The sequence below is a fragment of the Hakea prostrata genome, chromosome 9 (genome assembly GCF_041222555.1).
Source record: "Hakea prostrata isolate BN-2017 chromosome 9, UWA_Hpros_2, whole genome shotgun sequence".
NCBI lineage: Eukaryota > Viridiplantae > Streptophyta > Magnoliopsida > Proteales > Proteaceae > Hakea > Hakea prostrata.
In genome coordinates this window covers 1,396,376-1,421,488 of record NC_142608.1, presented here as the reverse complement: position 1 = coordinate 1,421,488, position 25,113 = coordinate 1,396,376, and the positions used below count along the sequence as shown (strand labels likewise).

At 37.0% G+C, this 25,113-nt stretch overlaps 3 protein-coding genes across 4 annotated transcripts; 1 reads left to right on the top strand and 2 right to left on the bottom strand.

Annotated features, from left to right (window-relative positions):
* The first annotated feature begins 1,499 nt into the window (after window positions 1-1,499).
* Window positions 1,500-9,492, top strand: LOC149003923 (BTB/POZ domain-containing protein At5g47800-like). Of its 2 annotated transcripts, none has more exons than XM_089169193.1 (7): window positions 1,500-2,267; window positions 5,419-5,467; window positions 6,194-6,380; window positions 6,473-6,542; window positions 6,979-7,377; window positions 7,487-8,221; window positions 8,630-9,492. In XM_089169193.1, the coding sequence occupies exons 3-7, from the start codon at window positions 6,322-6,324 to the stop codon at window positions 9,248-9,250; spliced, it is 1,884 nt and encodes a 627-aa protein (XP_089025319.1). In that variant the 5' UTR covers window positions 1,500-2,267; window positions 5,419-5,467; window positions 6,194-6,321; the 3' UTR covers window positions 9,251-9,492. The 2 variants fall into 2 exon arrangements, with proteins under 2 accessions (XP_089025319.1, XP_089025320.1); XM_089169194.1 differs by having other exon boundaries at window positions 6,191-6,380.
* LOC149003922 (putative E3 ubiquitin-protein ligase XERICO) lies at window positions 9,474-11,092 on the bottom strand. Its single transcript, XM_089169195.1, has 2 exons — window positions 10,876-11,092; window positions 9,474-10,402 (listed from the first exon to the last, which is right to left on the bottom strand). Exon 2 carries the CDS (start codon window positions 10,284-10,286, stop codon window positions 9,834-9,836), a length of 453 nt encoding a protein of 150 aa, XP_089025321.1. The 5' UTR covers window positions 10,287-10,402; window positions 10,876-11,092; the 3' UTR covers window positions 9,474-9,833.
* Window positions 11,093-18,562: 7,470 nt separating this feature from the next.
* Window positions 18,563-24,906, bottom strand: LOC149003921 (zinc finger protein CONSTANS-LIKE 9-like). Its single transcript, XM_089168502.1, has 6 exons — window positions 24,761-24,906; window positions 23,189-23,931; window positions 20,402-20,629; window positions 19,342-19,634; window positions 18,860-19,000; window positions 18,563-18,720 (listed from the first exon to the last, which is right to left on the bottom strand). The coding sequence occupies exons 2-5, from the start codon at window positions 23,747-23,749 to the stop codon at window positions 18,862-18,864; spliced, it is 1,221 nt and encodes a 406-aa protein (XP_089024628.1). The 5' UTR covers window positions 23,750-23,931; window positions 24,761-24,906; the 3' UTR covers window positions 18,563-18,720; window positions 18,860-18,861.
* Window positions 24,907-25,113: the final 207 nt, after the last annotated feature.

Here is a 25,113-nt window from a genome sequence, read left to right as displayed (position 1 = left end):
AATATGTGAGTAGTAAGTTATGCAATCAAGTTTTTTCATGAGATTATGAGCTGTTATGTAATCAAATTTTTTTCATGTGAGATTATGAGCTATCTCATTGAAACATTTTAATCATTAGGAGGCAGTTAAGTCTATAAAACCTAATTAGTCATTGCATCTTGTGTCACACTGAACTAGGGATATGGCAAAAGATTTTGATGTACTTAACAGCAGTTTTAACTTTACAGAACTGAAGACAGAAAAGCCCAAGGTACCCAAGATATTGGTTCCAAAGATTGATCTGGTTGAGACAAAAAAGACTGGTCCAATGGTCATTGTGACACCTACAGGGAGAGGGAGACTGCAGAAACAATCAAGTGTAAAATTAAACTGCCTGTGTTCACCTACAACACATCCCGGTTCCTTTAGGTGCCGTCATCACAGAACTTCAGGTCTCAGACCCTCTGGTGGCTCTATTGGCTCCAACCTTTCTGATTTAGCTGCCAAATCGTCTGGTTCAATCAGCAATACTCTACAAGCTCAGTAGGTCCCAGACTCTTAGCTATTGTTGGAAAGGGTTTTCAAGCTTCCTCCTTTAGTTCTATGATCCTCAAGGATGATGGAGTTTGATCATTGTACGCATTGCAATTGTACTTATTTGCTTTTATTTCTTCAGCTTTGGATTTCATTGTATATGTATTCATGCAAAACTAGTAGGGTTAATGATTGACATAATACTCAATTAAATAAGCTTCACTCCAATTTTTTTTGGGGTTCAACTACATGAATGTTAAACTATTACTTCCCATAATACAAAATTGGTGAAGCAATGACAGTGTTTTTTGGAGCATGAACCACCATAGAAACTATACCTGATTAGTCTGAATCACAAAATTGAGCTACACTTCAACACCCCTTTGATTCTTTCAATGGTCCAACCTAATGGGGTTAACCTGGCCAACTCAGTGAGTGTTGCAACATATTGCTCAACTTGACTCCTGAAATTTAGTACAAGGGAGTATTAGGAGCATTCATTCTCTAAATTCATGATTGTTAGACCAATTCGTCATTTACTTTTCTTTTTTCTTTTGGTAATAGTCATTTACTTTTCTTAAGCAAATCTTTTTGGGTACAAGGCATGCCTGGCATGATTTGAAATTTTGGTTGACTATATTTGTAGTTGGAGCTGTGTGGGGTTTTCCAGCTAAGGGATAAACTACACCACACCTTGATCATCCAGTCTATCAACATCTTTCGTTGTTTTTTTATTCCCACCTTGTGCTTACACTATTCCTAGCTGGTTCTTCCCAGTTGATGCACCTTGAATAAGAAGCTGGTAATCATCCAATCTGTATATTCTTGCTTGCTGCTTCATTGTTCCTGAAACAGTATGAAGTTTTATGTTTCAAATCAATGAAAAAGGAGGTTACATTCTGTAATTTGGTGCTATGAATGGACAATGACTCGTGGACAGTGGACACCTAATAAGATTTCTTATCTGCATTCATATAAGAGAAGGCTAGAAGCACACAAAGACACACAGGAGAGAGACTTGTCTGTGAATGGTTTCTCAGATAACCTACACTGAGTGACCAAGAAGGCCTAAGAGTGATTTAGATCCAGATATGCAATTAAGGTCAAATTGCATATCAATTCCATGAAGGCAAAGAAGTAAACGATGGGGCCAAAAGGTTGTCGCATCATGATGATATGGGGTACAGGAGAAATATCAGCAGAGGAAAGGCACTTGGGTAGACAAGAAGATCTAGAGAAGCCATGAGGGACCCTCAAGGAATAGGAATATACTCTTGAGATAAGTGGGGAGAAGAATGATGGCTATGAACACAGAGGATCTTTCAAGTCTCCCTTCTATTTTCTCATTTTGTCAAATCTCAGAAACCCACTTCAATGTCCTTTTCAAATTCAATCATAGAGTTACCAAATGCAATTGCAAAGGGAAGAGCAGAGGAGATAGGGAGAGAAAGAGAAAGGCCTCAATTTTTCTTCCCATCTATTCAAACAGAGCCTAGGACAGTGACTGCAAAATTCACATGATGCATTACTAATTTGACTAAACCAACAATGCCAACCCAATTACCCAATCCTTTTATCCTTATTCTCATCGATTCATCCCTTCTACTTCCTCTGAAACTCTCTTTTTCTTCAGACTACATTCACGTCTTCCACTATTCTGATCTGGGTTTTGAATTCCTGAGTTGGGTACAGAAAGTTCCTGAGGAGTCTCAGTGAAGGAAGGAGTTGCAGGTTTCTCCATCAAACCTAGTGCGGTAATCACTTTATCTCTGTTCCTTCTTGCTTTTTCATCTTTTCGTCTGCTGTTGTTGGAAGTTTGGATTTGCCTGATTGATTGACAGTAACCCTTACCCACCTGAATTGAATTGTTCTGTTTGATATTTGCATTCATTCCAAACAACAAACTTTTGTTTTCTCTTTGTCTTCACGGAGGTGAGAGAGGGATTCTAAAAACCTGTGCAGATTAGGATCAAGGAGACTAAGAAGACGACGATAAAGATTGAATCAAGTTGCTTCATATTATATTATATTATATTATCGAAATGGGTAGAAGATATAAATAAATGCAATCAAACAATAGAGTGGTTAATGCGTAAGCAAATGTGGCGTTTGATTAACAATCCAGACATGGAAGAAATTGATGTTTTTGCGGTCCACGCCTCCAACTTCGTGATGGAGTGTTTGTGTTTGGACTTTCACGCGAAAAAACATCAACTTTAATAAAGGAGTCGTCAGCTGTTTGAAAATTTTCCCCATTCGATGGTAATGTATTATGGAAACGAATGATTTTATTCAGGATGAGAGGGTCTGTCCGGGTGAACCGGGTTGGGATCTTGGTTTTAGAAGGGCTGATCCATACCCGATCTTAGATCAGCTCAGAGCACTTAAAAGCATTGACATATGGGAGTTTATGATTCCGTACATGCTCGACTACTATTAGATGATATCTTAGCTATACTATCATATTTCTCCTGGAACATGGTGGATTGAAACATAGAGTAGTTAACATGTTTTGTTGCCTCTGCAACTTCAACCAAAATATTAATAAGACTAATAGGCCAAGGTTTCTTAGGTTTGGACAGAAAGGTCAAGATGTTGGGTCCATTGCACCAAATATCCTTGGTTTTGTAATCCTAGTTGTCTCATTTTGTCCAATTCTATTTGAATTGCCACTAGAATCGTCTCAATTTTGTCTACAGTTGTTATACTTCCATAACTAAGATACTGGATATGTCCATCTTTATATATACCCATGCTCCATCTTGCATTGCCTAGCTGTTTGTTATATAGCCTACACAAAGCAACATATGAGAATTAGTATAAGATATACAAAAGTTAAGTATGTATTTAATATGATCTTCTTAGCTTAGAGCAATTTGAACTACGGTTGTCTGATTTATTTCTGCCATGTGTCATCATTTATCCGCACAATCACAAATAAAAATCCCATGAAAAAAGAGGCTAGAAGGGGGACTTCAAAAAATAAAGAAGGAAATGGTGAGAATTTCAAAAAATTAGGAGGACAAATATTGATATTTCACACATAAAAAAAGGGCTAGAGGAAAAATCTCAAAATTTTTTAAAAAAGAGTGAAAAATTTCAGAAATTTTGGTCCGAAGAGGGGGGAGGGGGGTTGTGGCATTCCCTGGGATAGTTATGCCCTTGCATGTAGGAGAAATCACTTGATTAGTTACAATTAGATTTATATTAACAAAAGTAAACCAACTTTATCTCAATTAACAAAATGTCTCTGAGTTTGAATTTACAAAACTAGTCAAAGTAATTAGTACTATTCCAAAAGACTTTAAAGTGTAAGGTGTGATTTTTTAAGAGGTGCCCTAAGTTTAGCAAGTTTTCAAAGAGGTGCATGTAAAAATGCTCTGAATTATATTATACCCGGTTACAAAAAAAATTATATTATACCCGTATTAAAGGTAAAATGGTCATTTGGCATTGACCTTTAACTTTGTTAGGGATAATGGATGCACAATCACGAACAGAAGAAGAACACAAGCAAAGAACACAAAGAACAAGGGGATTTAACGTGGTTTGGCAAAACCCTGCCTACATCCACCAGAAAGAAAAAGAGTTTCACTAGTTCCAGGAAACCCCACACCACTCTCACACCCACAAAGTATTACTATTTGCTTTCCCCCATCCTTATCCTCGGGATGGGTTCCCCAATCCCCTAGGGATTGATTCCACCAATCTCCTACAGAGATTGATGCCGATAGATTATCCAACAAAGACTATTTATATGGAAACTTAAAACTTTAATCTCAATGTAATTACAATTTTACTCCAAATATTATTAATTGATCCAAACCCTGTTTCAATTACAAATACAATCAAAACCATAATTACATGGACCACAGAATACAAGATACACAAACCCAACAAAGTGAACCTGTAGTGTATATGCAAGTAAGAGACACTTTCACCATTTACTGAATACAAAATGAGACAAGCATGCCCTTTCTTTATCATTTCACATATTTAGGTGCTTCTATTTCAGGGGCCAAATCTATTTATTTATTGCTTTTTCTACATCTACTGTTTGTGAGTGTCCTCATTACTACAGATTTTGGCCTTTCTATACGGGCTGTCCCCAGATTGTTTTATCATTTTCATGCTTCAAAATAAGGGGTCATGCTCTGTTTCGCAAAAGTGTGTTTCAAAATAAGTATGGATTCTGAATTTCGAAATGATCTTCAGTCAGAATTGGTCAGAATATTTATAGCTTGAATGTTTTTTTCTATTTTTTGTATTTTTAGAAACAGAAACATTTGATAGATTATCAAACGGGTTCTAAGTCGATTCAGGTTTAATCTACAGTTCCAGAACACCCCAATTTAAAAACGACAGCAATAAAATTTCAGGGTGGTCTAAATTTAATGGGTTAGTTGGAGCTGAAATTTGACACCCCTGAGTTAGATTCTTGATATGAACATGCTTGATATTAGAGTTACATGAAACCAAAGCCCTTTCTCTTAATAAGAACTTCTGTGGTATATATATATTGAACATTATCTAGAATTAATCTGATAGCTACTTTCTTTAATGGGTTTATTTATTCATATCGAAATATAAAATCATTTTAATGAAAAGTGAACTTTCTGTTTTTATTCTGTACTACAAAATTGCCACATGGTGTTTCATTGTGGAAAGTTCCAATGACACATCGGGAGTAAGATTTGCCTGGTAATTGATATACAGAGACTTCAAAGAAGGAATGAAGCTCTATGCTGCTAAGAACTCTTCAGACATCTCCCATTTTCCCTTCCACCCATCTTTCTCCATTTCAGCTTTTTCCTTTTCTTTCTCTTCTGTTTGGTTTCAGAAATTATGCTTTTCGATCTCTTGATTGATACCCAAAACCACTTTATGTTTATCCTTTCTGCGTAGGGTCATGTCCTGCAAAGAGGAAAGCTTGTGGGTTCCTTATTCATTTGAGGTATGTAACTTCCATTCAATTCTTGTATATCTTATCAGTGAAATGAACACTGCAACTCTCAATTCACACAAGTCTTAAGTAAAACGTACCCAAAAAAAACAAGTCTAATTAAAACATTGAAACCCATTTTCCCCTTTGTGGTTTCTTGTTTGTTTTCTCCTCCCTCTTTCTATTTTTCGTCCTTCAAGAGAGGTTTCTAAATTTGGAAATCCTTTAAAGAGAGTCTATCTTCCCTCTCATATACCATTGCCAAAAGAGCTTTAGTTATTTTTGATATTGCTATTTGAAGAATTTGGGCAGATCCATTTCTTTCTTTAATAGAAAGTTTTCTGGGTTTTGCTTCCTCTAGCCTGTAGTTTAACTGAACATGTGAACTAGAGTTGGACTTGGACAACTTTTTTCTTTTTATCTTTAAACGTTTTCCATGGAAAGAATGTTTCCCCTCTCTTTTTATAATGGAGTGAATCGGATAACCACATTGTTTTTGTGTTATAATAAGAGAATAAGAGCTTAAAAGACCATTTGGCATAAGGTGTCAAAAGAAACCTAAAAGAGAGAAGTCTATGGTTTTTCCTTAAGAATCTCCCAGACATAGAGGAATTATGTGATATGCACACAAAAGCACAAGTACTCTTGTGTTTCTTCATTATTTTCTCTTTATACCATTTAAATTCCGCTACAGATTTTTCCCTAGTTTTTTTTTTTAACCCTTTTGTTCCACAGCAGGTGATGAAAATCTGACAAGCTGCAGGGAAAATTTTTGAAGGTTAAGGAGCATAAATTCCTTTTAAAATGAAAAAATTACATATAACAGTGTGTCATGACATGTATTAAGGGGGAGAAAAAACAGAAAGATGAAGTTTATGAAGATTGGGAACAGGCCAGATACCTTCTACACAGAAGATGGAAAAAGGTATCAAGGATCTAAACCACATTTTTTATATATTATTGAACATATAATCCTTGTAGTGATACTTGCGGTGCTAAGAGATTTCAATTGTCCAGGTCTCTATATTCAGATGTACCCAGTGATCTTCTCATACGTATCGACAACACCATTTATCTTCTTCATAAGGTAATTTCAGCTCAGTGCCATGCTTCCTTATAGTAGACTTGGTAAAGCTACTAGGTTAAATTTGAGCAACTTAAGGTTTGCTTGTTCTGTTGGGCTGTCACTATTTGAACACAAATTGTCACTCTTGTGTCCTTATGTGACTTATATTGGAGATTCACTGATGTAAGTTACCATAGAGGAAAATGTTGATCTAGTTTCCTTATTCACAACTATTTGATCTCATCAATTCTCATTATCAATCTAGGAACTGCCAAAAGAACCATCAAAATTTCATAATATGTGTTGCTTCTGTCCAGTGACTGTTTGCCTTTTAGGGAGGGGGAGGAGGATTTTGATTTGAACATTTCAAGAATCATAGAGCTACTGTAATTCATGATGTTGTCTTCATATATTATTACCACTTAAATTAATCCTAATTCTGCTATCCTCACTGTAGTTTCCGCTTCTTCCAAAGTGTGGGCTCTTACAACGACTCTGTTGTAATGCCAGCAACCCTAGCAAAGTTCCATTAGAGCTTCATGATATTCCTGGAGGAGAGGAGGCTTTCGAGCTTTGTGCTAAGTACTGCTATGGAATAACAATCAACCTAAGTGCTCACAACTATGTGCTTGCATTCACTGCTGCGAAATTCCTTGGGATGACTGAATCAGTTGAGAAAGGAAATTTTGTCTTGAAACTTGAAATCTTCTTCAAGTCATGCATTCTTGAAGGTTGGAAGGACTCTATTGTCACTCTACAGACCAATGAAAAGCTTTTGGAGTGGGCTCAAAATCTTGGGCTCATTGGACAGTGCATAGACTCAATTGTTGAGAAAATTCTCACTCACCCATCAAAGGTTGGTTAGACACTTTTTTTTTTCTCTTCTGTAAATATGATGCACAGATTGCACAATCTTCTGTCTTCAGAACTGAATATAGTTCTTGGTTAATAACATTTCCTTGCAGGTCACATGGTCCTATACTTACACTAGACCAGGATATCAGGGAAAGCACCACCACTCTGTTCCAAAGGACTGGTGGACAGAGGATATATCCAACCTTGACATAGACCTTTTTCGTACTATAATTGCTGCCATCAGGTCAACAAAGATACTCTCCCCACAGCTTATTGGTGAGGCTTTGCATGTCTATGCATGTCGATGGCTACCAGAGACATCACAGAGCAGTACCCCAGAGACCTCGGCATCTCAAACAGAATCAGCAGTGGAGAAGCATAGGCAGGTACTAGAGATTATTGTGAGCATGATTCCAGCTGAACGAGGTTCAGTATCAGTTGGGTTCTTGTTGAGGCTTCTTAGCAAGGGAAAGAACCTAGGGGTGTCTTCTTCAACAAAAGCTGAGCTTGTAAGGAGATCTGCTCAGCAGTTAACAGAAGCAGTGGTCAAGGACTTGCTCTTACCTTCACAATCTTCTGATCGACATCTTTATGATATCGACTCGGTATTGTCAGTATTGGAAAGCTTTTTAGCTCAATGGCAAAGACAAACCTTTCGTGAAGATGGTGAACCTCTAAAGCAGGTGAGGAAGGTGGCACAACTAGTTGATTCCTACCTCCAGGTCATCTCCAGAAAACGTTTTCAGATGCCAGCATCGAAAATGGTCGCTCTTGCAGAATCCTTACCAGAAATTGCCCGGCCACAGCATGATGAGTTGTACAAAGCAGTAAACATTTATCTCAAGGTAAACCAACTTCTTTGGACCATTTATCTTTTAGAAAAATCATCATTTCCGTCTTATATACCTTTGATGTGGTTTCAGCCCAAGAATTCATAACTATTTAGGTGTCAATCACTCTATAAACAGAGTTATGCTTGGTTCATAACTTTTTGGTGAGCCAAGCCTAAACCCTAATCAAAGCACAAGCCGAGAACCATGACGCCATCGGAAGTGCATTGAACAAAGCTTGGTTCATTGACATCACCAGGTTTTAAGACTATAAGCCATTGCTAATGACATGATTTACTTGTTCGATTGGGAATGGTTTCTACACAAAAAAAAATCCTTATTTTTATTACCTAATAGTGTGATCACCTGCAAGTTTGAATTATCCACATACCTCACCATTGGAATTGCATTGATGGGCACCAGGAGCACCCGGATCTAAGCAAGTCAGAGAAGAAACGTCTCTGCCGGATTCTTGACTGCCGGAAATTGTCCCCAGAAGTATGTACTCATGCAATAGGGAACGAACGCTTGCCACTGAGAACTGTTGTACAAGTCATGTTCTACGAACAGGAAAGAGGTGGCAAACCAATTGCTCTAAAACCATTGCAAGCAGAGAAGATTCGTGGAGTGGGGAATACACAATCTATTGCTCAAGTTGATAATCATGGGAAGTCGAAATCGGGGCCTGATGAACAACTTGGTGGGGTTGATACTGTAGGACAGACCGCAATTTCACGCATCGGAGAAAGAGTTCATCAAAGAACGCTGAAATCAGATTTAAGGCAGCAGTCGGATTCACAAAGAAAGGATGAGATGGGGAACCTCAGGAAAGCCATAAGTCCAAACATTGTGGAAAGACTCCAACGAAGAACAGTGAAATCAGATGGAAAGCGCCAACTGGATTCAGAAAGGAAAGTGGAAATTGACACGATAAGGGAGATTAGAGAGGAAGGTAAATCAAGAAGCCTGTCAGAGCCCAAGAACTCCAGAGGGAGAAGTAGATCAGTCGGCCATAAAAGAGTTGGAGACAAACTTATAGGCTAGAGGGCATCTGTGTAATGTTTCTGCTTTTCCATTCCTTCTCTTCTGCATTTTTCAATGTATCGTAAATAATGTTCTTATTTATTCATTCTGAACTGCAATCCAATTACGAAATACCTATGTAACAAAGATTAAGAAGTCTTCGGTGCAGTTCTATCTTCCTTCCGTAATGGGTTGCACAGTACTGAATGGTAACATACAATGAAGATAAACCCCTTAAAATGAAAGATCGTATGGTTCTATTTCTGCTCTATATATGAACTGCTACTTCTTTTTTTCATTATTTTTTTTGGGTAGTATAAATGAACTGCTTTTGAGTCAAGAAAGAGTGATTGAAGATGAAAATACAGAAACAAGGTCACAGACTAACTCAGAAAGAGAAACTGCCTCTGTACATTATAACATCTGTGAGAAAAGAAAAAGGTAGATCATCATCATGGACCAAAAACAAAGTACAACAAAGGCCTAAGAATACGTAGAGACCACACAGAAGAACAAAAAGAGCTCCAGTGGGACTGTACAACACTACTATGTAACACAGACCCAAGATGAACCTTGGGTAGCTTCTCAATTCTCATGGTCACATTCACCATATGCAGGAATTTTCTTCTTCAGGCAGCAATGGTGTTCTACAGAGCGGGCAAGTGATGTTCAAGTAATCAAGCCACCTCTCCAAACAGTTCTTATGGAACAAGTGACCACAACACAACTTGTTAACTTCTGAGTCTCTCTCAAACCGATTCAGGCAAACAGGACACTCTTGTTCAGATAAATTGCAACCGCAGGTGGAGGCAAACCGGATTGCTGGAGTCCTGTACCGAAATTCCTCAATTAAAGTGTTTGATGGGGTTATATAAAATTCAAATGGCTCTGGTGCGGTTTCAGACGAATCATTTAATGCTGATGCTGATAACCTAATACCAACTACTTGAAGGATAGAACGAATTATGCCTTTCACGATAGAGATGGACAGAGCTGTGTTTACCAAGAGGATACAAAAAACTCCTTCTGATGGAGATGGGAGGCTTGAGAGACCCATTGGGATAGAGATATGTGGGTTTAAAGTTTTGGGGCCAACCAGAGAAAGTAAATGATCTTGTCTGAAATGAAAACCACCAACCCGGCAGAGATGAACTTGAACTTGATCCTCCCTAACTGCAAGAAAATAATAGTCAGAATGGATATGATCAACAAATTATGCTTCAACCAACAAATATCAGATCAATTATCTTCAAACTCAACAAAATTAAGAAATTAAACACCCAAAAAGAGGGGAGCAGGGAAAGAAAGAAAAAAAAACTCTTTTCTTCGTGTACAAGATTAAGGATGAAAGAAAGTCAGTAACGTGACAACACTACAAAATTTCATGGAAGAAAAAAGAATCCCATTTGTCAGCATAGAACAGCTAAAGCATAATTATTATCCTGAAACCGAGGAGAAATTTATGGTATGAAATCGAAATCTTTTAACCCAAAAAATATGAAGCACGCACGACCAACCCAAAAACAAAAACACCAAGAGATTTGCAAAGAAAGTTGTTAAATGCCCTAAAATAAGAAAGATTTGAGTAATCAATAGAACCTGTTACACTAGCACAGAAGGAGAAGGAGAGGTAGAGAGATACTTACATCTTTGGGCAAGCTTTGATTGTCAGTCAGAGACGAATCTGAGATGGATAAATAGAAGAAGATTGATAATATTTTCCCGATGTAGTGTGAAATCGTTGTTGTAGAAGATGATGTTCAGAGCTATATCAAAGGCAAAGAAAACACGGAAAAGGGAAGAAGACGAAGATTCATCGGATCACCAGATGTGGAGTGGACTGTCTTTGAAACTTCTTCTTTCACACTCTCTTTATATACAATACAGACAGGGGATGCAATTGGGGCCTGGTTGGATTGGAGTTAAAGTTTAACCACGGTTAACTACTCTACCTGGTCGTGTAGGGTATATATATGTAATACATATTTTTAAGTTTTTTAGGTTAGTGGTGGAGATTATTACATGTATTATGAGGGAGAATCGAATCAGAATCATCTTCACTATAAGTATTGGTCATTGCCAACGAGAACAAACAACACCACAAAACAAAAAAAAAAAAAAAAAAGTAACTCAACAATCGAAGGCGGAAAGCGCGCGCATGACAGACGGAAATCAATGATTGTAACTCCGAATATTTTCTTGTAATTACAAACAGATTGGCATTGCCAACCGAGTAACTCAAAAAAGTAACTCAACAATCGAAAGGCATGGAAATTTTTGTTTCTTGTCAGACAGTATTTTCATATAGACTTTTAGATTTGCGTGACGTTTTAGAAATCTAATGATTGTAATCTCCGAATATTTTCTTGTAATTACAGTTGTTGAATTTTTTTCAAATAATATGTCGCGATCTAAGGATTACACAAGAGATACTTCACACGGATATTGGCTTAGAATCTTTCAATAATAATCTTAGGTTTAGTTTTGTTTTTTCCTTCAATTATTATAATTTTTTTGGATTTTTTTTGGGTAGAAAACAAGGGAGAGATAATAGCATCAATTATTAAAAATATCTATAATTGGTAACTTCGAGTTGTATTAGAGAATACCTATCCATCATGATTCTAGTTTCTTCCATAAGGAGAGAACAAAGGGATAGAGAAAGTGGAATTTTCAGTTGCATTATCATTAGCTTTGTGTTGGTTTCTTTCTTGAGGTGACTAGGCATGGTTGGTAAAGACCAAATCATGATCACTGAGGACCATGGTCATTAAGTACATGAAAACACTTTGTCTAGGTCCAATGTTCCCATATATATGGATAGCTCACATATGACATGTGTCTCAACTCTCAACCTCTCTCTATCCCAATAATTATGTACATTTCTCTCTTGCACATATTAGTCATTATCTATGTCTGTATTTACTTTGGTTCCAAGAAGAAAAAAATATATATATGTATTTACCTTTGTATGTTCTGATAGAACATAAATTTATTTATTTAGAGGAGAATCCCGATTACAATCTAGACCTAATATATCAAACAGTAAAATCCAGTAGAGATGGAGGGGGTAAGTAATAGTTAAGAAGGCATTTTGCATAAGGGCATTTTCCTTTGCAAGTGCATCCGCCACCATGTTAGTCTTGCGATATATATGTTGGAATGTGAGAGAGGCAAATGAAGCATTTAGATGTAGAATGTCTGAAATTATTGGGAATATTTTCCAAGGAGCTTCATGTGGCGGTGTTGCAAGATGCAAAACAAGGCTTGATTGTCGGTTTCTATTTCAATATCAGACAAATAAAAATCACGGGCTCACAATAAGGCTTGACGCATTGCCATAGCTTCTATAGTGAGAACGTCTTGGGACTCGAATCCTCGTCCAAAACAGAAAAGCATACAACCCCGATGATCCCTTGCAATACCTCCATATCCTGCTGCTCTGCGATCTTTAAAAAATGATCCATCCACATTCAACTTGAAGCGAGGAGGATTTGGTGATTCCCATTTAATTTGTGGTTATGGTGCCCTTAGTGGCAGTTTTTTCTGGATTCCCTGACTTGTCTACCTTAACAAGATTTGATATTATTCATGAAAATTCAACCCTAATTCTTCTAGAGAAGTCAAATTTGAACAACAAAAATTATTCTAAAGCAGAGCTCGAATGGAACATATAATTGAGAGTTCTCTTAAAATTGAAAGAGGTTCATGAACCTCTCTCTTGAGTAGTCATGGGCTCATGAACATGCATCAATGCTTCCTTTGAAAGGTGGTAAAGAAAATAAGACGATTTTTTCTCTTCAGCTTCACAAGGGTGGATAAGATAGTACCGATGATGACTCCACTGATCTAGCTATTTCATTGGTTCTATCTAGAAACTAAAAGGTCTCTTTCTTGTAAATTGAATATTCTAAAACGCCATATCGTGATATAAGGATTGCGCAAGAGATACTCAAACACCATGTCTCGATATAAAGATTGCACAGGAGATGCTCAAAGATATTGGATTAGAATCTTTCAATTTTAACCTTAGGTTTATTTTTGTTTTTTGTTTTTGCAGTGAGATCAATTATTATAATTCAAACTGAGAATATAATAGAACGTTTCCATACATGAGAGGGCAACGTGCATTATATGCAAAGTAATTAAACAAGGGGGAGATATAAAGCTTCAATTGACTAGGAACTCACCTTATTAAAAATATATATAGTTGGTAAGTCCTAGTTGAGTTGGTATTAGAGAATACCAATCGGTCATGATTCTAGTTTCTTCTATAAGGAAAGAATAAAGGGAAAGAGAAAGGAAAGAAGAAAAGGAAAGGGAAAGAGAAAGAGGAGGTTTCAGTTTCACAGTTTCACTATCATTAGCTTATATTAGTTCCTTTCTTGAGGTGACTAGGCTGGAAAATATCAATTGTTAGTGAAAGACCAAATCATGATCCCTAAAAACCATGGTCATTAAGTACATGAGGACACTTGTCTAGGTTCAATGTCCCCACATACATGGACAGATGACCATATGAGATATATATATATATATATATGTCTTAACCTCACTCTCTCTATCCCAATAATTATGTACATGGCTCCCTATCACATATTAGTTGGAAAGAATTAAGACTCTAGAAGTGAGTCCAAACTAAATTGAACAGTCACCTAATATAATGCACTAACTGATGGGGCGTTTGGTTCCGCAATTCTCGGAAATCCACTTCTGTAGGGAATCATGAGTCTGTGGAATTAGGTTCTGTAGAATCATATTCGTAAAAAAAAGTTGTTTGGTTACCTTGATTCTGAAAAGTGAATCTGTCTGAAAAACCATTTGGTTATCTTGATTCTAAAAGTGAATCTATCTGAAAAACTGTTTGGTTACCCTGATTCTGAAAGTGAATCTGTTTAAAAAATTGTTTGGTTACCCTGATTTTGTGAGAACCATACCCCAAGGTGACTCTTAACACCAATTGGACTCTAATGTGCCTCGTGAAGATAAAATCAAAGCTAAAGAGGAACACCTACCAGGCACGCGTCTACAATTAACTTTATATGGACATCATCACCCTAGCTCTCAATCGAAGGTACCTGGCCTTTATTGGATTCTAACCTATAGCATCTATTATTCATCTTTGACTTTGCAACTCTTTAGTTCAAAGCCCTTTGCACCTCATTCAATAAGGACGGGGTTGTTTTCATCTACTAACTTGATCGTCAAAGACAAATACCTAATTCCCAATGGTTAGTCCATTCTTATTATCTATCACTGTGTACAAATATGAAATTGAATTTATGAAACTTTTTCAACCCTAATTCTTCTCGAGAAGTCAGATTTGAACACAACCAACATCATTATGAAGCTGATCTCGAATGGAACATGTAATTGACAGTTCTCTTAGATTAAAAGAGGTTCATGAACCTCTCAGTTGAGTAATGGAGTCATGGCCCTCATGGGCATGCACTGATGCTCCCTTGAAAGATTGGTGAAGAAAATAGTTAGGATAGACATTTTCTCTTCAGCTTGGCAAAGGTGGTTACTGGTTAAGGAGTTCAGATCCTCGAGTGTACTCCCTGATGGCTTTACCACCACAAATTACAGGGGTCAAAGGTTGGGTGATGGGAATTTCTTTTTATATATATTTTTTATATTTTTTATCTGTGGACCTACCGATTTTATGGTGGTAAAATCGTCGGAGTGCATTATATGCTCCCCTCGGATTCCTAGTTAAGATAGTACCAATGATGACTCGACTGATATAGCTATTTCGTTCGTTCTCTTTCTTTGTTTCTTGTGCTTATACGTGTTGACTACGTGTTGACGTAAGGATTGGGAAGAAGGCATATCATAATTATTATCCAGGCATTATCGTCAATATTAAAACTTGCCACATGGCAAAAAGTAAGCTCCACGGGGACCATGAGAGAAATATCGACACTTGTCCACAACAACTTTGAGTGGGGCCCAGGAAGAAAGATACGACTTAATAAGAGATTGTGAGAGAGAGAGTCAAACTGTTCACGTGACTGACCATCTTCCTATCACACACGTGTCAGGTCAAGGTTAGAAGAATCTGGAAATTTACACGTGTCCATGCTCGATCTTCCAGTTGGCTCTGTCAGCTCCTAATTAAGATACACTTTTTAAACACTACTCACCAATTTTATTATTTATTATTTATTTAAAAAAAAAAAAACCCAACTAGAACAACACAGTACTACTCACCCACCTGCGTTCACGTGTACGTACCGGATTTGTCGTTTTATGTGACGAAAAGGAGTTACATTTAGTGGGACCCACTAAACAATCCAATTGGCTTCACTTCACGGATCCGCGTTTACGTGTCAACTGGTAAATTATTTGTTTATGTATAAAAAGAAACACCCGTCACGCGTTGAAGCCCTCTTTATGTCCACGTGGCTTCTCTTGCTTGCACCACGTTTTCTCCTCCTGTTTCGACCATTTTTTTTTTTTTTTTTTTAAAATCATATCTATCTATGAATGTTGATCACCTCCCACTCTATCAGTCAGGAGAGGACAATGTGGTTTTTGTCCTTTTTTTCATTACATAATAATATGATAAAATTCAGAGGTTATTAATAATAAAATAAATTATAAGCAAATTTTATGTGGGCTCCACTATTATTTTGTAGTTAGCCCATTGTTCTACCCTAACCAGAAACTAATCCAGACTCGAATTCTATTAATGCATGAAGAAAATATTAAAATTAAATTGATAAATTCAAACATAAATCTGTTTACAATCAATTACATCTACTACTCCTGGAAAGAAAAAAAAACAATTACAAATGTCACCTTACTATTTCAGCAAAGATATACATTTATAACTTTCAATTCTTACAACATCTGTAATTGATTTTATTTTTTTTCGAAGATAGTAGACATAATTGATTTTTTTTTTTTCATTCAAAGATAGTAAGACATAATTGATTACAAACACAAGAGATTTATATGTAATTTTTCCCTAAACATAACACTTGTTAGGTTTGATAGTAAATCAGCAACAAAGGTAAAATATCCATTATCCAAGGATTCGAAAGTGACCAAACTCTCATACATACTAAAGACAAGGTCTTTCTTGTCAGGGAATTAATTATAATGTTGGCCTCCCTTGAAACACTTACAAAAATACGATTCAAAATATTGGAAGAGAGGGAAAGAATATCTTCCTATATTCCTTTGAGCTCATATGGCAAGTAGAGAAAAAAACCCACAATGCAGTTATTTGTTACCACGACTGGGAGAAGAGATAAATCAACATATCCAACTCTATATTAATCGAATATATTTTCATCTCTTTGGGCTTTTTGGGGTGCATATGGTAATGGGCCTTGGAACAGTTTTTAGTCTCCTACTGTTCTCAAAATGACCAAGAAAAATTGGAAAAAACTCCTATGCACAGCAGTGCACATATATATACCAAATGGTTGGTTGAAAAAGCAAAGCAAATACAAGACTATTGAGAATTTTAAATTTTTTAATCTCAGCCTTCTATTTGGTACAAAATGTGCATTGTTATAGCATAAGATTTTTTTCGAAAAAATTGGATAAAATGGTCATTGTATTGTATTTAGGAAACAAGCTGATCCAATTTAAGTGTTTGAGAATGTTTTTTGCAAAACAACTTTGACTTATATCTTTATTCTCAAAAACAAAAAGCACATCTCAAAATTAGGCACCAAGAGGGACATTCTATCTAAAGTTCATTCACACAACTTCTAACTATTTTTCCAGTTTCTTGCCTTCATACAAATAAAAATAAATGAAACGACTTCCAGCGAAGGCCTATTTCACCTTGCTCTCTCTCTCTCTATCTCAGAATAATCTCCTTTGTCTTCATGTTCTTTGCTCTCTTTCATACTCTTTATTTAGCAGGTTTTGAACTATGGGAGATTTCTTAATTGATTCCCCAACTGTTTATAGATACATTGATTTGCAGTGGTTTCTTAGGGTTTCTGTAAGTAGTCATAATCTGAATTAAGTACACCGGATAAGAAAGTAACCTGAATTAAGGCTTGAATCCTAGAGACTTATTAGTAATTCATTATTCCGACCGATAAAGTGATTCTTGAACCTCTTTCACGCTCATGTCACGTCGTGGTACTACAAAAGAAAAAACTGCAAAATCCGATCCAATTTATCGTAATCGATTAGTTAACATGTTGGTTAACCGTATTCTGAAACATGGAAAAAAATCATTGGCTTATCAAATTATCTATCGAACCATGAAAAAGATTCAACAAAAGACAGAAACAAATCCACTACCTGTTTCAAGCCAAGCAATACGTGGAGTAACTCCCAATCTAACAGTAAAAGCAAGACGTTTAGGCATATCGACTCATAAAGTTCCCATTGAAATAAGATCTACACAAGGAAAAGCACTTGCCATTCGTTAGTTATTAGGAGAATCCCGAAAACGTACGAGTCGAAATATGGCTTTCAAATTAAGTTCCGAATTAGTGGATGCTGCCAAAGGGAGTGGCGATGCCATACGCAAAAAGGAAGAGACTCATAGAAAGAGCATACAAAGGGAAATGTATTTTAAATATTAAGGTATGGTTTGGTGTTTTAAAACCTAAAGAGCTTTTTTTTTTTTTGGTTTTATTTCACATATGGATCGGATCAATCACATTTTTTAAAATCGTTCTCAACACATTTTATTTTTACCTAACGGGCAAAACTATACTCAGACCACTGTTCTTTGATGAGAACACTCGAAAACAATACCAAAAGCATGCTATATACTTGACAGGGCAATTTGTAGAATGCATGAGTTACTGAAGCATCGCGGCATTATGTATGGGTGAACAAATTGGGGAAATTGCAAATAAGTAGACGTGAACGAATTTACAGAAAGACAAATATGAGGTATTAAACATTTTCAGGGCTAATCCTCCAGGCCAATTTACACTCTACAAACCCATCGAAAGGCTACTACTCTTCTTAACATCTCTTCTTTACACGAGCTCCTAAATCAAGAAATTACATTGACTACATAGATGGATACCACCTTCCCCAACCCTACATTTTTTTCCAAAAAGAAAAAGAAATGCTTTAAATAAGTTTCTTCTATGTGACCCAGAAGTAATGCATCATCACCCAGGTTGTCAAGGTATACAAAGCCCCTCAGGTGCAACTGTTGGGGGGAAATACATGAACAAGTATGGGAATTGGCAGAGAGGTGAGTTTTGCACAGAGATGAGTAGAGCTCTTCCCTTTCCTAAAAAAGGTGAAGCATGATTTCATGCCCTGAGAAAGGTAAAGGGGATTCACAACCATAGGATGCTTGCTGTACAGAGGCAGGGTACTCACTTTCGGTATTGCAATTTAAGACATCACTTTCCTCCAAGGTTGTGACTTGTGAATTCACATCATTTGAGCTTTAGAATCAGAACTCACCTCCTACAACAGCCATTCCTCCCCCCTTTCCTCTTGGTTCTTTTTCTTGATATTACTTCAAATGTAACAACTAAACTGTGCCCCTGTGAAGCAAGGGTAAAATTAGTCATTCGAAACAGAAGCGGGGAACTTATCAAATATTCCAAATCAAATCAAGGAAATTTCCAAAATTGATCTTTAGCTATATTGTTTCATATCAGCCCCTAAAGTTCAAAGATTTACTCTCAGCAGCTTCTGGTTTGGCACAGTGGATCATAATCATAAGCATCGCCTGCCTTGATAAACCGGCCCTTCACACGTCTTCGTACATCGGCCCTAGCCTTTCGAGAGGCATACCTGATCTTCTTCTCGAACCTACTTTGGCTGCAGAAGGAAATAAACAAAATCTCCTTTCATCAAATGGAACTCTCAGGAAATAATCATTCAAAAATACTGCATGAACCAGTGAATTATTCAAGTTCCATTTCACAAAAGGGACACATGCAAGTTGCACAGATCCATCGAACTGAATGAGGGAAATAAAGAAAAAGAACTAAACCATCATTTTGTGAATTATACAACTAATACACTAAAGATTACCACCTTTGGAAGGATTACCCTTTTAATATATATTTTACTGCTTCAGGTTGAACACACGGAAATTGGACATAACAAAGTGTTGAAATGTAAAATAGGTTAATGAGAATAGTTTTGAGGAAATCTACCTCCTAGCCTTCTTCTTGGCCTTATAACGCATGACAGCATTGTCCCTGCTAACTGACGACAATGAATTCTCACGACTGGGAGGAAACCATGGAGGTTCACCCATTAATATCATTGATGAAGCCCCACAGTCTTGGTAATCCCCACCATTACCATCTCCAGTCAATTCAGAAAATGAAAGTGAGACGCCAGAATGGGCTTGCCTCGACGCAAAACAGAGGTTTGGTTCAGTTTTACAGCTCATCATCGAATCAGCAGATGCTGTATTGCTACAAGCTGGCTGCACTGCTTTAGCCTGTTAAGAGAGAGACTCGGTCAAATCATTTGGCAATAGTGGTAAGATTCCACAATACAGATGCGCCGGGGGGGGGGAGGATAGAGAGAGAGAGACCCATCAAATTCTGACTGATCAAGAATACATGCAACCAAATTATGTTCATGTAGAGTGTAAAACATTCCCTCTTTTCTTCTCCTTCCCCCTTTTTCAGTTCATAATGTCTGATATGCTTTTCCAGATGATAAAATTAAAGATTTCACAATTTCACTGTGGTAGAAGCATTTCAATATGTGGACAAATGGATTCTCTTCCTTAAAAAAAGCCCTAAAATGAGGGTGGATACTTGAAGGGACAATAGGGCTAAACGATTCCTTGTTTTCAAAAAATAAATTATTCCTATAACAAACACATAGTATCTTGTCAGTTTAAGTGGAAAGGTTTCATATGGTGCATAAAAATTTGGTGAGTTGAAAACATTAACATATGATTACAGACAGCAATAACTTTTCCTTGCTACTACGGTTTGGCCACAGCTGCCATAAAAATTTAAGGGTATCAACCTTTCAATGCTTTTGCATGAAAATTTTAGAGCAACAAAAAATTATCTAGCGGCATGTAATTTAGTGAAACAAATCTGAGAATCAAACTGGATCCAGGAAGTAAGTAAAACTCATTAAAGCACTAAAGTAAATCCTGCAACCCAGAAGTGACAAATTTAACAGTGGACTAATTCACCATAAGAAAGATGCAAATTCAGCAATAGAAGAATAAGTAATGAGGAAAACCTCTGTCATAAATTCTCCCTGACTGTTGGAATCCGCAGCAGACAATTCCTTTGTCCCAAACAAGCTATCAATCCCACCATTTTCCAAAAGCTTTTCTTGATTGTTTTGAGACATACCAAAGAGTTCTTCATAGTTCTCAAAGTTCAAATCAAAGTCATCCACGTTGAGATCTTCATAAAGATCGTCATCTTCAAAGGGTCCAAGTACTTTGTTTCTAGGGCAGCATAACTACACAAAAAAGAATAATTTTTATCAAGTGAAAATGGAAAAGGGAAAGCTCTGTTTACTATTGTTATTGTCTTTTTTTTTTTTTTTTTTTTTTTTTTTGGGGGGGGGGGTCCAAAAGCTCCCCACCCCCACTTTTCTTAATGAAAAGATTTTTAAGAGTTTAGAAACTGCTAGAAGCATAGTACAATAAGTTTTTACTTACTTGCATATGACTGAACAGGATTATTCATAAATGTGTGTGATGAAGCAATTTTGTTACACAAGAGGGACTCACAGAAAGATCTAGAAAAGGCAAGGGGGATAAACAACAAAGTCTCTTGAGGGGTAATACCCATATGCTAGGGAAGAGAAAGGTTTAAGCAGATAAATGGACATAATTAAAGATGACTAGTGTAAGAACTATGTTGGGGGGGGGGGGGGGGGATGGTCATGGTCACAAACTCTACATTACAGTTGATTTACATCAAGGATCAGCCTTAAGCCTTTATTTGTTTGCACTTATAATGGAAGGAAAACCTTGGAGACATTTGAGATTAGGTTTTAGGATGGGCCTTGGTGCGTGACCACAAGCTTGGGTTTGGAACTGCAACTCTATAAAGCAGCGTTAAGGCAATGTACATTTTGACCCTCCCAAGACTCTGCAACGGAAAGGGCCTCATCCAATGGGTATGCCCTTTAATTCAAGATGAGGTTCAGTGGTGTCTATATTTTGTCGATGATGTTGTTCGGAAGAGGAGACAAGGGCAGGGATTAATACCAAGTTGGAATTGTGGAAATTACCTGGGAGTCAAAAGGTTTGAGATATAAAGAACACAGATGAAGTCTATGGTGTGTAACTTTAGTTATACTAGAATGGATCATGAGGTAGTGAGAATTTTCTGAGATGGAGATTCCACAAAGTTATCATTTAAGGTCTTGGCTCACTTATAATAAAGGAGATATAAGGACTGATGTTGCTCATGCAAATAAAATAGGAAAGATGAAGCCAAGAAGTGCACCTGAAGTGTCGTGCATCAGTGTACTCCTTAAAAGCATAGAAGATAATTTCATCGGACTGTAACACAACTGGAAATGATATATGGTGTGGAATGTCGGACAGTTACAAATCAAAAAATAGCTGAACTAAGTTTAGCAGATATGAGAATGTTGAGATGGATATGCAAGTAGCTTTAATACAAGATAAGTTACGAGAAAGTTGTTTGAGATGGTATAGCTTTTTTCAATGGAAGCATTTGGAGGCTCTAATGTCCAGTGACCTGATTCACAGTGAAGGAACTAAAGTACACAGCGTCAGACCTAAAATGACCTTATAAGAGGTTGGGAAAGACATACATAGCCTAGGTGTTGTATCATGTATGACTTTGAATAGAAGATCCATGTAGACTTGTTGTGCAACATTTTTTACTTCTTTCTCAAGTGTAATAACTACAACAGTCATTTTTTCCTTAGAATTGCATCCACAAAAGGAAAATCAATAGCAGGACTGAAGCACATCTGGTCCCACTATTTGAATAAGAAAATAGTCAATTTGGCTACATAGAGATGGCATGGCTATGAACACCACACAATTACCCATACCCAAATTAGAAAACATTCAGGATTTCAAGATTCTGGTGAAGTATTCAGGGATTACTTCAAAACCGAGCAAAACTTGAAGTATGATTTGAGTGACTTAAATGTCAAAACTACAAAGTTAACACTAAGTACACACAATGATATCTAAAAATGTTTACCAAAACAATAGATATTCAAATTTCAAAAACCATCTGTCAACCCTGTGAAACTAAGGATACGTCTATTTGCAAACAATCACTGATACCCATGGTCATTTTCCATCAAGACAGACAATTTAAAAGCAAGTCAATTTTTTTTTTCATCACCAAGCTATTTAGCCTCAAAACTAAGAACATCCAATAAAATTTATGCAGGTAAATGCAAGGTCATATGTGTTGTAGCATAAAACATAACAGATGTATGCAGAATAACATCTGACCACTAAAATATAGCGGCAGTCTACCAATGATAACATCTCAATGCAGTAAACAGGCAGGGTAACCTACATAAACGGGACCACACTAAAAGATTTTCATCCAAAAGAAAAACATTTCCACCACCCCAAAAAAAAAATTTAATATACGATCGGGATAAAAAGGAGTGGTTAGAGAAAAGCCTGCCCCATGTACAACTGATTCCACTCTCTCATGCAACCAAAAAAGGAGTGGTCAGAGAAGAGCCAGTACCATGTACAACTGTTTCCAGCCTCTCATGCAACCACAGAAACTATAGGACTTTTAAGACAATCTGAAAAGAAAATGGAACAATCCAGAGAAAATGTTTATAGAAGGAATAGTTATGGTCATCCAGTCAGCACCAGCATAGGAGATCTCTACCATGGAAACCAAATTGGACAGTGGCCCCATCTCCCTGCATGTTTGCAAACTGTACCATGATCTTATTGGTAGACTGTCCTCAGCCCATGCTTTTAGTCCCTGTGATTTCCAAGACGAAACTCTTTGTACCTCTTAGATTAATAAATACATTCCAAAGTGATGAAGTCACCTTGGCATTGATTGGATCCACAGATTCAGATGGCTGACCATTGGGGTTCGGAGCCGGCACTGAAGATGTACCCCTCCACATAGGAAACTTGTCAGCATTTTCTGCATTTTCCATTCCGTCAATCTTGCTGTTATTTTCAGTATGCCCCCAAAAACTACTAATATTGTTCTCATCGATGCTCATTAAACCCAATCCTTGTTCACAGCTAGAATCATCCACTGATGGAGAGTCCTGAACAAAGGACCAGATCTTAGAAGTTTCTGCTGCAGTCGGGCATCCAGAATAACAATTGATTGTCTGCTTATTATGCGTTGAGTGTGAGGATGAGCCCGCGTGCCCATTCCAATCACAAATTTGACAAAGTGATATATTCTCTTCAAGACACCTAACTATGGCTGGTTGAGAATAGCATCTCTCACATAGAAGGGTCCTTGAATGGCGTTTAGAAAGGGCATTTGCAGAATGGACACTTCGGTCACAGGACAAACATAAGCAAGCCGCATCAGGCTGGCAGTATACCATTGATCGTTGCTCCCCACAGAAATCACATAACCGACCCATTATTATTTTTCACCCTTATATTGTTTTAGAATCTCAGCACAGCGCAATAAGTTTTCCCAAATTTCTTGTCAGAAGAAAACTCAACTTCCAGAGTTCTTATTCTTTAGTGAATCAAGATCCTCATAAATGATGTACAACCTTCAAGAGATGTTGAAGAGATGCCTAATTTTGCCAGCATGCAACTGTCACAAGATGAAAATGGAAAACAAAATAGAAATCAATAAGCAATATTGAATCGTTTCAACCAAAGACAAGTAAAATACGCTACTTATCATCTTATAATTCAAGAAGAAGAAGTAAAACATTGATCTCAAACTATTTTTAGCCAAAAGGGGTTGGCTACAGCTTCCTTGTACAAGAATAGAACCTCAGGGGGAAGTTTTGGCTGCAAACCCTTACTCAGAAGGGTGATGTCATTAACGCAAACAGATCCTCTAAAAGTTCGTTTACTTCAATTCATTTGGCAGCTTACCTTCCAGAATAAACTTCACTATTTCGTTCTGAAAGAAAAGTGTAAATCCCCTTCCCCCTTCCCCCGAGGACAATTTCCAAACACAACTAAAATCTTAAGCAAAGAAATTTGATGAAGAATAGATTTGCTTTTTAAAAGAATGCAAAACAGGTTCAGAGAAGCAACTTCAACCTTTTAGATTTGTCTCTAAAAGGTAGTGAATTGCTTAAAAACTCGAGCTCAGCAAATAAAAAGAACAAAGAGAAACAAACTGCTAAGGTTCAGAATTAAGCTACCTACAAAGTTTAGCTGAGGTTCAGCTAGAATCCGAGCTAATATTCAGATTTTAATTTTTCCTATAGCAGATCGGACAACAGAAGCATATGAAAAGTAGAACAAAAGAGAAATATCATACAAAAAACAATAGCAAGAAACCAAAAAGCAAAACAAAAGAAAGTTTCAGAAGTAAATATCAGCTCACTAACACATGTATATATGAACAAACTAATACTGAAAAAGAAAATACAGGTGAAAGACAAATAGAAGATAGAGAAAATTACCTATTGCAGCAGATCCAGAAGTACAGGGATGGTGTGAAACAAGCAGGAAAAGCAGAGAGAGACGATTGAAGGAGAAGGAGAAGTAGAACAGGTGTGTTAGAAACTTGGAACTTAGAAGTTAGAACCCTAATAAGTCGATATCCAGAATCTATGAAATCTGGTGGAGGTTGTAGGATAGAAGTGCTAGAAATGTGGGGCCCACGACACTGCGCCCACCACTTTTTCCCTCCCTGAAAAGTTAGGTCCTCGCTTTTTCTCATCACTTTTAATTGCTACTGAAAATAAAAAATAAAAAAGAAAGAAAATAGTCGTTTCCAGTTCGCTAACTGTTACTTCGGATAAGCTTATTTATA